The following is a 12,573-nucleotide window of genomic DNA, read 5'->3' on the forward strand; positions in this document are numbered from 1 at the left end:
CAATTCATTTTGGCAACTCAGGTCAGCCAAGGGAATGAAAGGCACGATGGTTAGAAAAGATATTTCCATTTCTTTAATTTCCTGCCAATTTGAGAGTTCCACTGTGTTAATATTAGAGGCGATGTTTGTTTTTATTAGTGGGACAGAGCAAAATTCAAAAAGGAGGTCTTTTTTCCAGAAAGATTCAGAGTTTTTTATTTTTTTTAAACCGTTTTTCCAAAAAAATCAGTTTGGTAAGAGATCAATTCTCTTTTCAAATCATTTGAGGGCTTTTCTAATTGGCGGTCCTCTGCATTCTTTTGCCACCAGAGTAAATAACGTCAGATTACATAGGCTTAAATGTATTTATTATTCATGTGAACACATTTTTATTTATAATGTAAGAAAGATAAGAAATTTCAAATTAATTCCTGATTAGGATGACACTGAATAGCTGTTAATTATATTCTTCTGCCTTTTCAACAAAATCTCAGCAACTTGTCAGTAGTACTTTTACTTCTTGTCTTACAGTCAAGGTAAAAAGCATAAATTATAAGGTTTACATATCAAGACATAATAAAAGAAATATCTGGTCTTTAGTAGGTCTTAAATACAACCTGAGATTAAAAATAAAACGTGTATTATACAGATTCATTATTTAATAAAAACTAAACCAAAACACAGAAGAAGTATGTAAAAAAAAAACTTAGTAGACCCTTATTGCTTCCGTGGGAATTAACAGGGTTAGTAGCAGCCAGGTGGTAATTATAAAATGAAGTTGATTAATTGATCATGAGCAAGTGTCTGTAAATCAGACATTTTGCCAGTTTGCTGGTCTGGACTATTCAGGTGTGTATTATTACAATACCAAGGAGGAAATACATCAGCGCTGATCTGAAAGAAGCGCTTGTTGCATCCTGTCAATCTGGGAAGGGTTATAAGGCCATTTCCAAACAATTTGAAGCCTATTGCTTCTACAGTGAGAAAGATTATTCACAGGTGCAAAACATTCCAGACAGATGCTAATCTTTCCAGGAGTGGACACCCAAGCAAATTCACCCCAAGGTCAGAACGTGCAATTCTTAAAGAAATTGCAAAAAAACCTTGAGCTACATCTAAGACTCTACAAGCCTCAGATAGCATGTTAAATGTTAGAGTCCATGACAGTACAATTAGAAAGACTTGGCAAGTGTTTCTTGTTTGCCAGGAGAAACCCACTTCTATCTAAAAAGAACATGGCAACATGACAAAGGTTTGCAAAGTTGCATCTAAACAAACCACAAGACTACTTGAACAATGTCCTTTGGACAGATGAGACCAACATGAAGATATATGGACCTAATGCACAGCATCACATTTAGATAAAAACCAAACACAAAGCATAGGCAAAAAAAATAAAAAAAAATACTTTGTGCCACCTGTCAAGCACAGTGGTCGAGGGATGATGATTTAGGCTTGTTTTGCAGCCATATGAACTAGGCACATTGTACTCACTGAGCTGACCATGAACTCCTCTGTATACTAAAGTAAACAGGATAATAATCCCAAACACACCAGAAATCTACAATAGATGCTGCTAAAGGACGTTGGAATGTACTTAGAGTTGTAGTTTTTCACACATTCTGCATATTGGCTTTGTTTTTGTTAAATAATATGTCATGTTTTGGAGTTCATCTGAGATTAAATGCTCCAGATTTTGAGACCTGCTAAGGATAGAATACTTTTTATGAAAAGTAAAGTTCATATAATCCTTTGCAGCAATAACAAACCAAAGCAGTTAAAACTGGTGTTACGTGGCAGATTGTAAAGGTAATTACCACATCTCAGCAGACAGATCTGAATATCAAAATGTGTGGCTTTCTGTTTTCCTCTCTTCGTTTACTATTATTTACAACGATACCTGCAGCTGTCCAGGGAAGAATGAATTAGCCTGTGAATGAATCATCATTTATCCTGAGCCGAAACACTCGAGTCCAATGGAATTTACATAAATCCCACAGTAATTCTGAAATAATTTAAATCTAAATAGCAAAAGGGTTGAATAATCAACAAGTAATGAGAAGTAAAATTGGTCATCTGTTCACATCTTGCACGATCAGCTTCATCAACAGGCATGGCTGCTCCTGTTCATTCTAAGCAATCATCTTTAGGGGTCAGTCTCCCTTCTATGCAGTTAATTTTACCAAGAGGCATGAATGTTTCAGTTCACACTGTATTACTCATCACTCCTGAGACAGAGAGGCCAGATAGCAGCCATATTAATTTATTCATGTGAGCAATCTCTTTCTTTGCTGCATAAATGCAAATTTGAGCTCGATTAGGATTTTAATTTTCTTTTTATGGCAGGATCAGACTTTGAAAAAAAAAACAATTTAGGACTAAACTGATTTCAAAACAAGAACAGCTTGTGAGTCATTTATTATATTGTATTTTCATAAGGAATAAAATATTTTCAGTTACCGTTTGTGACATAGATATATTCAGATATACATTCAGCATTAAACACATTTGGGGGAAAAAGGCAAAAATGAAATTTAACAGAATATTCATATTCAGTAAAATTACATTCAGACTTGAGCCACGCCTCTTTCTTTTTTTTCCTCCAGGGAAGCTATTCTTTTTTTGTGTGTTTTCATTGAAGTAGTTTTGTTTCTGCATTAGTTCTTCTTTCTTTCTGAAGGTCTTTAAGGCCTTTTAGTTTTCTTTCTTTGGACATTGGCTGGTTTCTTCACTCATTCTCAGTCCCGTCTTTGCACCTCACCAGGTTTCTTTTGTCTTGTTTTGTTTGTTTGTTAAGCCAAAGCACTGACCTATAAATCATTTAAGCACCAAAGAAACCAAAATCAGTGGACGAACCAGTGTTGTGCATACACATAACAGTAAGCAAATAATCCATTTGAAAATGTATCTTTGGGTAATTTGTTACCAACAACCTGTCAACAAAACATAATTGGTTCCCATTTCTTGCCAAAGATAAAACAGTTTGAAAAAAAAATACTATTTTCTGACCATCAAGGCGATTCCCAAAAAACTATTAGCTAAAAATGTCACATCTTGGCAGGGTGTGTGTTATGTTCTTTTAAAAAAAAATTGGAAACTGGACAAGTAGAGGACAAAAGAAGTGTCAGGCCTAAAAAGCAAACTACAGCAGATTGCACATGGTCCTTCATTTAATCCATCTACTGTTCGCTGAATCTTCATCACAAATGGTCTTGGTGGAAGGGTGACTGATGTGAATTCCTTCTTAAGAAAGGAAAATAGGGAGAAAAGACTGAGGTATGCCAAAGTAGAAAAGAACTTGACCAGACACACCAGGAAAAAATAAATTAAAAAAAATAAATCAGGAAAAAAATAAATCATTGCCCCCATTTGAGATTTTTCTAGCAAAACATTAGGAAATATGAGGTGGCTCAACATTTTTGCACAAATTTAAAATCTAAAAAGCAACATGCACATCCTCTAAATGTTATGCATCTTTGACCTCATTACTCAACTGTTGTAAATTACTAACTTCCAAACATTTCTACCCAAAACCATAAGAGAGCCTCTTTAGGCTGTTTATCTCTCTAGAAACTGGATTCGCTTTGACTGCAGTACTAAGGATTACTATACCTTTAAAAGCAAATTTAAAGAACTTTATTTTTATGGTAGACTTGTTACAAAATCCACCCACAAATTAATCAGAATTCAAAAGAAAAATACTTATTTTACTTGAGATCAAGCTATCGTCTGGCTTGACCTAAGAACCAAATGTTTGCAAACACAGATGTTAATCTTTTATACTGATTTATTTAACCATGAAAGACATACGAGCTGTAGAAGTATTCAGCAAATTGCATCTCTGTTTATAAAATGAATGGAGATTTTTCCTTTTAGAACCAGGGGTGCCTGAAATAACTCCTTCTCCTTTGAACCTCTGCGCATGGTTGCATTTCATTGTTATTCACTCATTTGTACATGACAGAGCCCTTTTGGCCAAAGGGTAAAGCAACATCCCAAGTACGTGTCCAGCTGGAGACCTTTGTGGCAAGTCATTCCCAATCTATTTCTGTCACTGGACTAAAAGCATAAAATGCCCTCCAAAAATGATAGTTGCTTGTACATGAAAACGAATGCACTAAGACGGGAAGAGAAGATAAAGATATCGTATATGCATCTGGCTCTGGTGAATGGCGCTTCAAGTCAGGACAAGACTGTGACACTATACGACTACAAAATGTGCTTTTATTTCATGACCAGTTGTACTAAAAAATAAAAACAAATGAAAGTGTTCACCTCAGTGATTTAAAGGAGATCTGTGAAAATATGAAAGAAAAAAAAAAGAAAAACTGAAATGACTGTGCTTATCACATTTTCACAGGAAATGGACATGTTTTCACTGTCAGAACCCAATAACACTTGAGTAGCATCCCACTTCCAGTTAGTCATACTGTGTTTGACTCTTATGTATTAGTTTTCCCTCTCTGTGAGCTCTCAGTGAGAGAATTATTACATATTTCTACATGGCTGGCAGTGCAAATTATTAGCATAAGCACCACTGGTAGATGACTTTCTGTAACAAATACCAGTCTGAGTGTGTAGAACAAACACTTGGGGCAAACAATAACTTCAGAGAAGCACTGCATTGGGCTCTTGAGGAATATCAAACTGATTCTTGCATAGGTTTACATATTACTGATTCACTGCTGCTGTGTTAAGTTTGCAGGGCTTAAAAGCCAGCATCACAGTGTTTAATGTGTTTGCTTCTGTGCCTGGAGCAGTCAGCCTTACCGATGCCTCAACAGTGCCATCTTTTGATGACAGCCACTAAGAGAGCCCCTTCGTCATGCTCAGACTGAACGGAGCACACATAATTAAACATCATTTTATTGGCCTTCTGTACATTCTAGCAAGGAAATATCGTTCAGCTGAGTCTTTTCTGCTGGAATCTGGCTTTAAAGTCCGAACACTACTGAACACACTTGAGAGCGTTTCCTGCAGTTTATGAGCAAGGATCCCGTCCCAGTATTTACAAAGAAGAGAACCCTGGGGCTGTAAAATTTTCTCAGCCAAGTCTATCAAAGACAAACACATTGTGATGAGTTTCTCGTGGTCCATCTCTCTGAAACCGCTGGCATTGGGTGCCATGTCGCTCAGGATGACATGAGCCTTGCCGTGGGGAAGAAGCTCCAACAGCTTGGCATGTGTGGCAGGGTCTGTGACATCGCAACTGGACAGGAAGTGAGCACCATCCAGAGGCGGTATGTTCAGCAAATCAATGCCAACAACCATACCACGAGGCAACTCTGGATCTAAGGTAATAGGAAAGATAGTGACTTTAATTTACAAGCTTATTTTTTCTGTTATTTAAGGCTGAGCTACAAGAAAGACAAGTCTGGATATAAAAGCCAGGCTATTTCCTTGCACGATCAACTAGAGAAGCAAGACAACTCATTTGATAATTATAATAACACAGAAGTATATCAAATTATAATAGCACATGTTCTATATTATCATCAATACACGTTTCTTTTGTGAATTTTCTGCTTTTATTAATGCATCTGCCATAGGCTTCAATAACTTTCAGCTTGGTAATACATCACAGTCTATCACATCTGCTTCTGTTTTTTGCAGAGCACTGCTTTTTGTTTGTGTGGTAAATGTAGTGCAGACTCTTCCCATCAATCTGCATCACTAGGAATAAACGCCGACATGATGGATATTAAGACCAGCTTTGGTTTCTGAATGCTAATATTCAAACCACACTGCAGATATTTAAAAACAAAATCAATCAATATGACATTTTATGATGCCTATATAATCTTATTAGGAAGCCACAATACTTTACGCTTGGAAAACTACAGAAGCCCTACGCAATAGGGAAAAATCGGACAAAATATTGTAAGGTTGGGCTCAATGTCGTCCCTGACATACAGTCTTAGCAAAAGCACAAACTCTAGGTTAAACGTTGTAACAATCATATCATGGCGCCCCTCCCACAAACCTGTGTGATTAGACACCTGTCCTCTCACCTGTCACATCTGAATTGACCCTCTGGACTGCCACCTGGCTCCAGGCTCCAGGAGCAGCTCCGCAGTCCACCACAGTGTATCCAGGCTGTAAGAGCCTGAACTTGTCATCTATCTCCAGAAGTTTGAAGGCGCTCCTGCATCGAAAGTTTTGGACCTGGGAAGCTTTGACATACGGGTCTTTAAGCTGCCGTCGGAGCCAGCGCTGCTCCGCTGGCGTCTTACCCTTCAGTTTCTTCATCAAACACAACGAGGAGTGCAGATATCTCCTCTGCAAGGAAAACATCCACATTGTTATTACAGTGCGCAGTCACGTGTACCACATGCTGAACTGCGCTTGCGTCGAAATACACGAGCCCCCCCTCCTCATTGGTTAAGGGCAAAATCGTTAGGTGCGTGCCTATATACGTCCCCTTACTACAAAACATGTACACAACAAGTGTTCCTATCTGGGACAGATTGAAGCTAATGTGCCTAATTTATTTTTCCATTTGTTTTAAGTTTATACAATACTGAGAAATCCTAGGTCACATTTCTTTATTTATTTTTTTACTGTGTACAAAATCTTTTAATGTGTGAGAAGACAGGCAGGCTATATTAAGCCAGTTCAGCATCCAGACTCTTATTACAGTGCTGTAATATGTGCAGAAGGTGTGACACTGTCAAAGACAGACGAGGCCTCCCCTAATGGAATAGATTGCAGCATATGTAAAGCACAAATGCTTTCCAAAACGCTTTGGAGAGTTTGATTGGCGAATAACACATTGGCTCACCAAGGTCACCAATTCGATTCCACTCTCTTTGGGGGTTCTGTCAGGAAGAGCATCTGATGTAAAACTTTACCAAATCAAAACATATGGAGCTACCAGCTGAGGCAAGTACCATGACATCCAAGTACAGGAGACGAAGTGGCATTTCTTCATTTCCCCTGCAGTGATTTCACATTATGGAATGTTGTATGCTGTTAAATGTAGATTCATTTGAGGGCCGGGAGACTGTCAGTAATGATCTTTACATGCAGATAGTTCTCCAGATTCTCTATAGTCCAGCCATTCATCCATTTTCCTTTGTTTATTCAGTTGTTTATCCGGTTGGGTTTCTCTATAAACTTGTAATAATAATATGGGCCACAAAGATGATTTGTTGCAATTTTAGATTGGAAAATGTTCTTCAGTTTTTGAATGGTAAACTGAACCTTAAATTTTACAGATTTCGGATGGAATCTTTTTTTGTAAGGCATGACTAAAGTGCATTTAAGTATTATTGCTTTTCTTATTATTACTAATAGTCTATAGACTATTAGTAATAATAAGAAATGAAAGCAAGTAAATAAGCTTCTAAGGCCTGGATGACTGAGAACCATCAGAGACATAACAAAGCTTTTAGAAGCAGTTTTTGTTATATTAACAAAATAAAAATAATCAAGCAATAAATTACTGATAACCTCCATTTGTTGTTGGGTTATCGTGAGATAACACGTGCTGTAACTGCAGCATTAACCAGCTGCAGTTTCTAGTCGAACACATTTCATGGTAACCACGGTTAACCGATCTAGCAAGAAAGCGATGGACCCGGTGAGCTGAGTTTACGTCAATCGTACTCATCCACGCTCTTACGTATCAGCACATCACGTGACAACCGATCTGCAGCTGCACGCGGGAGTTGTTGAACTCAAAGTATACTGTTTTTATAAGCAGTTTTTCGTCTTTTTTCTTTCGGCCACCGCTGAGAAAAATTTCCTTTTTTTCAAAACGCTAGCACAGTTTTACTTAGCAGGTAACCATGTTAGCACACAGCGGAGTGTGCAGCTGATTACGCTTACTGTGCAGCACAGTGGAGATACATTGCGTTAGTTTAACATCAGATTTCTTTACCTCCACACTCAGGCGAGATGTTGAGCTCCAAGCTGCTGACCCTTGTGCTCGTTGTCCAGCCGGGCAGAGTGCTACTGGGTATGAAGAAGAGGGGCTTTGGTGCTGGAAAGTGGAACGGGTTTGGGGGCAAAGTTCAGCCTGGAGAAACCATTGAGGACGCTGCTAGGAGGCAAGTTTAGTTGCGTTCGACATTTTTTATATTAAAAAAATAATAATTATAATAAAAATAGACTCACGATTTAAATGATTTTGAAATGAAGTGGTCTTAAGTGTGACGAAACTAATTGGGAAGCTACGATTCTCATGGGGACCAAAATTGGACAATAGAAGACTGGAAAAATGTCAAATGGTCTGAGTCTCAATTTTGACTGTGACACTCAGATCATGGGGTCAGAATTTGTTGTAAACTACAGGAAAGCATGGATCAATTCTGCCTTGTATCAGGGCAGTATTGGTTTAATGTGTGGGGGATATTTTTTTGGCACACTTAGGGCACCTTAGTACCAGCTGAACATCATCTAAATGCTACCAGCCTACCTGAATATTGTTGATGACCATGTCCATCCATTTATGCACCACGGTGTGCTCATGTTCTAATGGCTCCTTCCATCAGGGTAATATGCTTCATCCCAAAGCTTAAATCATCTCAAACTATTTTCTTGAATCCCCACCACAGCATGTTTGGATGTGCAACTATGTTTTTTTGTTTGTTTGTTTTTCTAGTTGGGTTTTTTTTGGGGGGGGGCACAAATTTCTGCAAACACAAAGCATCTTTTAGGGTTTTACAGGTGTAATTTTTATAGCCCTTGTGGTTTTATCTAAAGTAGTTCTAAATCTAGTTTAATCAGTTTCACAGTCCATATTATCACATCAATATCCACTTTGATACCTGCCAGGGTATCAATACACTTACAGCTTTAACATGAACCATTAAAAACATATGACAAAACATAACACTGGGTTTGGGATTTTAAGACGAAACTCTGTCTGTGTTTGTATGCAACAGCAAAGTACCAATGTTGTGCAAGGATTAAGAAAACGACTGAAAAAGAGGGAGTTTGATATGTTTTGAGTACTCTAAGTGTGTGGGGGGAAACACATTAATGTGAAGTCTGGACAATCTGTGATCAATCATCTGCAGGAAATTTGCTTCAAAGCAAAGGAAGGAAACCCCCAAAAAGCTATCGGGCGAGTTCTCAAGCCGTTTTTCCTTAAACAAGTAGTGAGACCAGCTTTGTGTTTAGGATATTTGGATGCAATGGGTAACAAGACTGAGTTAGAAACACTTAGTTCTTCATGTAATGGTCAGGTAAGGGCAATACTGAAAATCATCTTAACCCACTTCTCAATCCTAGCTTCACTCCTTCCATTTAATAAGTCCTGGTCAGTGAATAGGCCAACACCAATCAAAACATTTCTTTTAGTGAAGGAAACTTAAGGTTGTGTTTGGCTTGAGTACTGGGGACTAAAAAGCTAAAATGAGGACCCTTAGATAACGTGCTGTGACTGAGAATATTGCTAGACAAAAGAGCTTCTTTTAAAAAGTGTGATTGATTAAAGAAAAAGAAAAAGAGGAAAACTGCAGTTTGTAATTAATAGTCCTAATCATATAAATTAGTGTCTGTAAATATGTTGAGTGTAATGTATAATATTCTGTGAAAGGAACGTTAAAATTCACTTGCTGCTGGCATCTACCAGCAGCTTTTAATGTGGAGTGTTTTCTTGGATGCTGCTAATGCATCATTTTTGCAGTTGTTGGTTTTTTTTATGATTGGGATGAATCCCCTGAAAATAAAACAAAAAGAGCTACTGCATCGTTCCAGAAAATCTGAATTTTTTTTCAGTCTTTTAAAAGTCGTCATCCCTGCCCCTAACAGTTCTTATCTCTGAAGCTCTTGTGATGAGTAAGATATGTATCAAGTGTACCTTTACCAAGATTTAACATTCTGTAAATGAATGATGACACACACGGCTGCAGCTTTCCAGCCACCAGCCAAGCACATCACCAAAACAGGAACTGACAGGACCCAGTACAGACTCTTTATGCCGGCGAGGCGTGATTGCGGATGCCGCTCAGGTGCGTCCGCCTCCTCTGCAGCGGCACCGCAGACCACGCCCTGCCACACCTTCATAGAAAGCGACAAAGCTCTTATATTAATTTCTTCTCTGACGACACATTTTTATTAGAAAGCACGTCACATATTAGTGTATTAATGGTAAGTTCATGGTTAGTTACTTTTTAAATAAAGATGGGAGAGAATAAAAGTACTACAAATTTGACATTCAGTCAACCTGAACATGCTATTTTGGCAGATTTTACTACCCTCTGCAGTTTGCAACAACACTTTGACCCCGATCTCAATGTTCAGCCCACAAGCTCCTATCCAGACCTTTCACTCTCATACTAATTTTTTTTAATAATCTTAAAATGTTTTGTGTAGAGGGTAAAGCAAATGCCACAAACAGATTGTGTCCTAGAACCACCGATATCATTACTTTGCCATTTTTAGTTGCTTTTAGTGCCCGTGTGACGTCTACGGTGAGCTTATTTTTAAGACCCACGTAATTAATCATTTATTTGATGTTTTTTCCTTTCAGAGAGCTGGAAGAAGAAAGTGGTCTCACGGTGGATGCACTCGACAAGATCGGAAATATCAAATTTGAATTTGTGGGAGAAACGCAGCTACTTGATGTCCATGTTTTCAGAGCCGACACATATAATGGAGAACCGACAGAATCCGATGGTATCACATCCGCTGCACCACACTGAAAAATGAAGAAATCCAGTGGTATCATAGTTTGAAAGTGGTTGAAATGAGAGGAAGCAGAGAGCTTGGGGTGGTGAATTTTAGTTCACTGTTGCCTATACGTTTCAGATAATGGTGTCCTATGAGAGGATATGCAAAGATTGTTTGTTGCACAGTGCCTAACAGTTTGGCACGAAAATATTTTATATTTCAATATATTTATAATAAATATAATTGAGTCCTAATAACGTGATATAAACCATTTTTTGTAACTTACTGTTAAAGTGATGTTTGACCCAAACTTATATCAACAGTTCGTTTTTCATATCTGTCACATTTCTTATTGAAAATAATATTTTAAAGGTTTTATAAAATCAAATTTGTTGAATATGCAAATCCATCCACTTTGGTGACCCCTTAATAATAAGTGAGCAGCCGAAAGAAGCTTTTTAAATGGAGTTGAGTAGAAATGTTAAGTAGCAAGGAAAACTATAATATAGCTAAGCCATAATATAGCCAGTGCAGTACTGGAGCAGATGTTCATAGTTAAGAGTTCTGTGAAGTCTGTGAAAAGCATTTGACCTCCTCCTGACATCTTCAGGGGGCTTTGTTTTGCAGGCTCTTCTAGTTTTATATTTTTCCAGCAAAATTTAAAGTGAAACAAGCAGTCTGAGCAAAGCAATTGAAGCCAAATTCTTCTAATAACTAGAGTCAGGCTCTGACATTAGGTTTTTTTGAAATGTTGGCCCACTCTTCTATGCCAATCTGTTATAGTGCAGCTACACTGGGGGGGTTTCATGGCTTTTGAGTTCCATGCAAGGTTTATGATAGCAAGAATAGGAATAGGCGTGATGTGCAAGCACTTTGTGGTTTTTGATTTGCACTACTCTAGGGAGGACCGAGTAGTGCAAATCAAAGGTAAGGTACAATAACTTACAGCAGACAGAAGATTGGAGTGTGTGTTCAAAGCAGAAGATTACAATAAAGGTTTGATTTTAGTGATGTTTCTTATTTGAAAGAAATGAGTACATGAGGCTAGAGAGCTGAGGTTCAAAATTCAAATGCTGGTCAAAATAACTGCAAAACTCCTCACAGATTATTTGATGTTGCAGGGCTAATGACCGATCTCCTTAAAGAAGCTGTCAGGCCTGAACACATGGGCCTCAGTTTTGAGATACTTAAAGACACTCAGTCGGTAATGATAGTGAAAACTGGTTGATAGGTGTAATAGGAAAGTATAGCTACATATTATCAGATGAGCAGCAGTAAGAAATATGAGATCTCTAAAACATGAAATATGTAATGAAAGCAGAAATGGTACAAGGGTGGAGCTTTGAGAGATGTCACATGGGAAAAGAGAAGATAAAGACAAAGTTATTAGAATTTTGAAGTCTCTGTCAAATAACTAGTATTAAATTTGAGAGCAGTGCCAGAAATACCAGATCAATAATATGTTAATCGGTTTGGTCTGGTCACTGGTATACTTTTTTTTTTTTTAAGTACAATGTCCCTCAACCAGCTGAAAAAGCTGGTAAGCAGTAGTTTTGTGAGTTATTTTAGAAATTAGTAGAAGTCTGGAAACGGGTCTGCAATTGTCTAAACCAGTCGTATCCTGTGTTGGATTTTGTTTGACCATTTGACTGTTTCGTGTGAGATACACAGAAGTAGGAGCGTGTGTAGTATATTTGTGAAGTGGAAAGAAAAATCTATAATTGTGCTCTCAGTGGTAAAGATTGTAAATAAACAAAGAAGAGTTGATGCCCTTAGCAGGAAGAACTTGCAAGGATGTCTTTCCAGGCAATTTAGCCAAGGTCAGCAAGGTGAAGTCTGGAGGCGCTCGGCAAACCTCAGCTCCTCGAGCGTTCAGGCATTAGCAGTGAACCAAAGAGTCTGGAGGGTAAAAGAAGTCAAACAGTCAGGAGGTGAAGTGATAAGTAGAGGGAAAAAAGCTTAACTGAAATGTGG

At 38.0% G+C, this 12,573-nt stretch overlaps 2 protein-coding genes across 2 annotated transcripts in view; one reads left to right on the forward strand and one right to left on the reverse strand.

Moving 5' to 3' along the window:
- Nucleotides 1–4,829: 4,829 nt before the first annotated feature.
- Nucleotides 4,830–6,344, reverse strand: mrm2 (mitochondrial rRNA methyltransferase 2). The gene is made up of 2 exons (XM_005726028.1): nt 5,991–6,344; nt 4,830–5,270 (listed from the first exon to the last, which is right to left on the reverse strand). The coding sequence occupies exons 1-2, from the start codon at nt 6,277–6,279 to the stop codon at nt 4,840–4,842; spliced, it is 720 nt and encodes a 239-aa protein (XP_005726085.1). The 5' UTR covers nt 6,280–6,344; the 3' UTR covers nt 4,830–4,839.
- A 1,164-nt stretch (nt 6,345–7,508) lies between these two features.
- Nucleotides 7,509–12,573, forward strand: part of nudt1 (nudix (nucleoside diphosphate linked moiety X)-type motif 1) — a 5,768-nt gene continuing 703 nt past the window's right edge. The window contains exons 1-3 of the mRNA XM_005726029.1: nt 7,509–7,763; nt 7,874–8,030; nt 10,460–10,605. Of these exons, the coding sequence (XP_005726086.1) occupies nt 7,879–8,030; nt 10,460–10,605 (298 nt within the window). The 5' untranslated portion in view covers nt 7,509–7,763; nt 7,874–7,878. The remainder of the gene's footprint in view (nt 7,764–7,873; nt 8,031–10,459; nt 10,606–12,573) is intronic.

The sequence above is a fragment of the Pundamilia nyererei genome, unplaced genomic scaffold (assembly GCF_000239375.1).
Source record: "Pundamilia nyererei isolate P.nyererei 1_Seehausen unplaced genomic scaffold, PunNye1.0 scaffold00018, whole genome shotgun sequence".
Lineage (NCBI taxonomy): Eukaryota > Metazoa > Chordata > Actinopteri > Cichliformes > Cichlidae > Pundamilia > Pundamilia nyererei.

Bases quoted from the DNA above. Each gene is read 5' to 3' on its own strand.
- mrm2 (XM_005726028.1), bottom strand. From the start codon at position 6,279: ATGTGGATGTTTTCCTTGCAGAGGAGATATCTGCACTCCTCGTTGTGT. The intron at 5,271-5,990 runs GTGAGAGGACAG...CTATTACCTTAG, and splicing joins GGTCAATTCAGATGTGACAG to ATCCAGAGTTGCCTCGTGGT.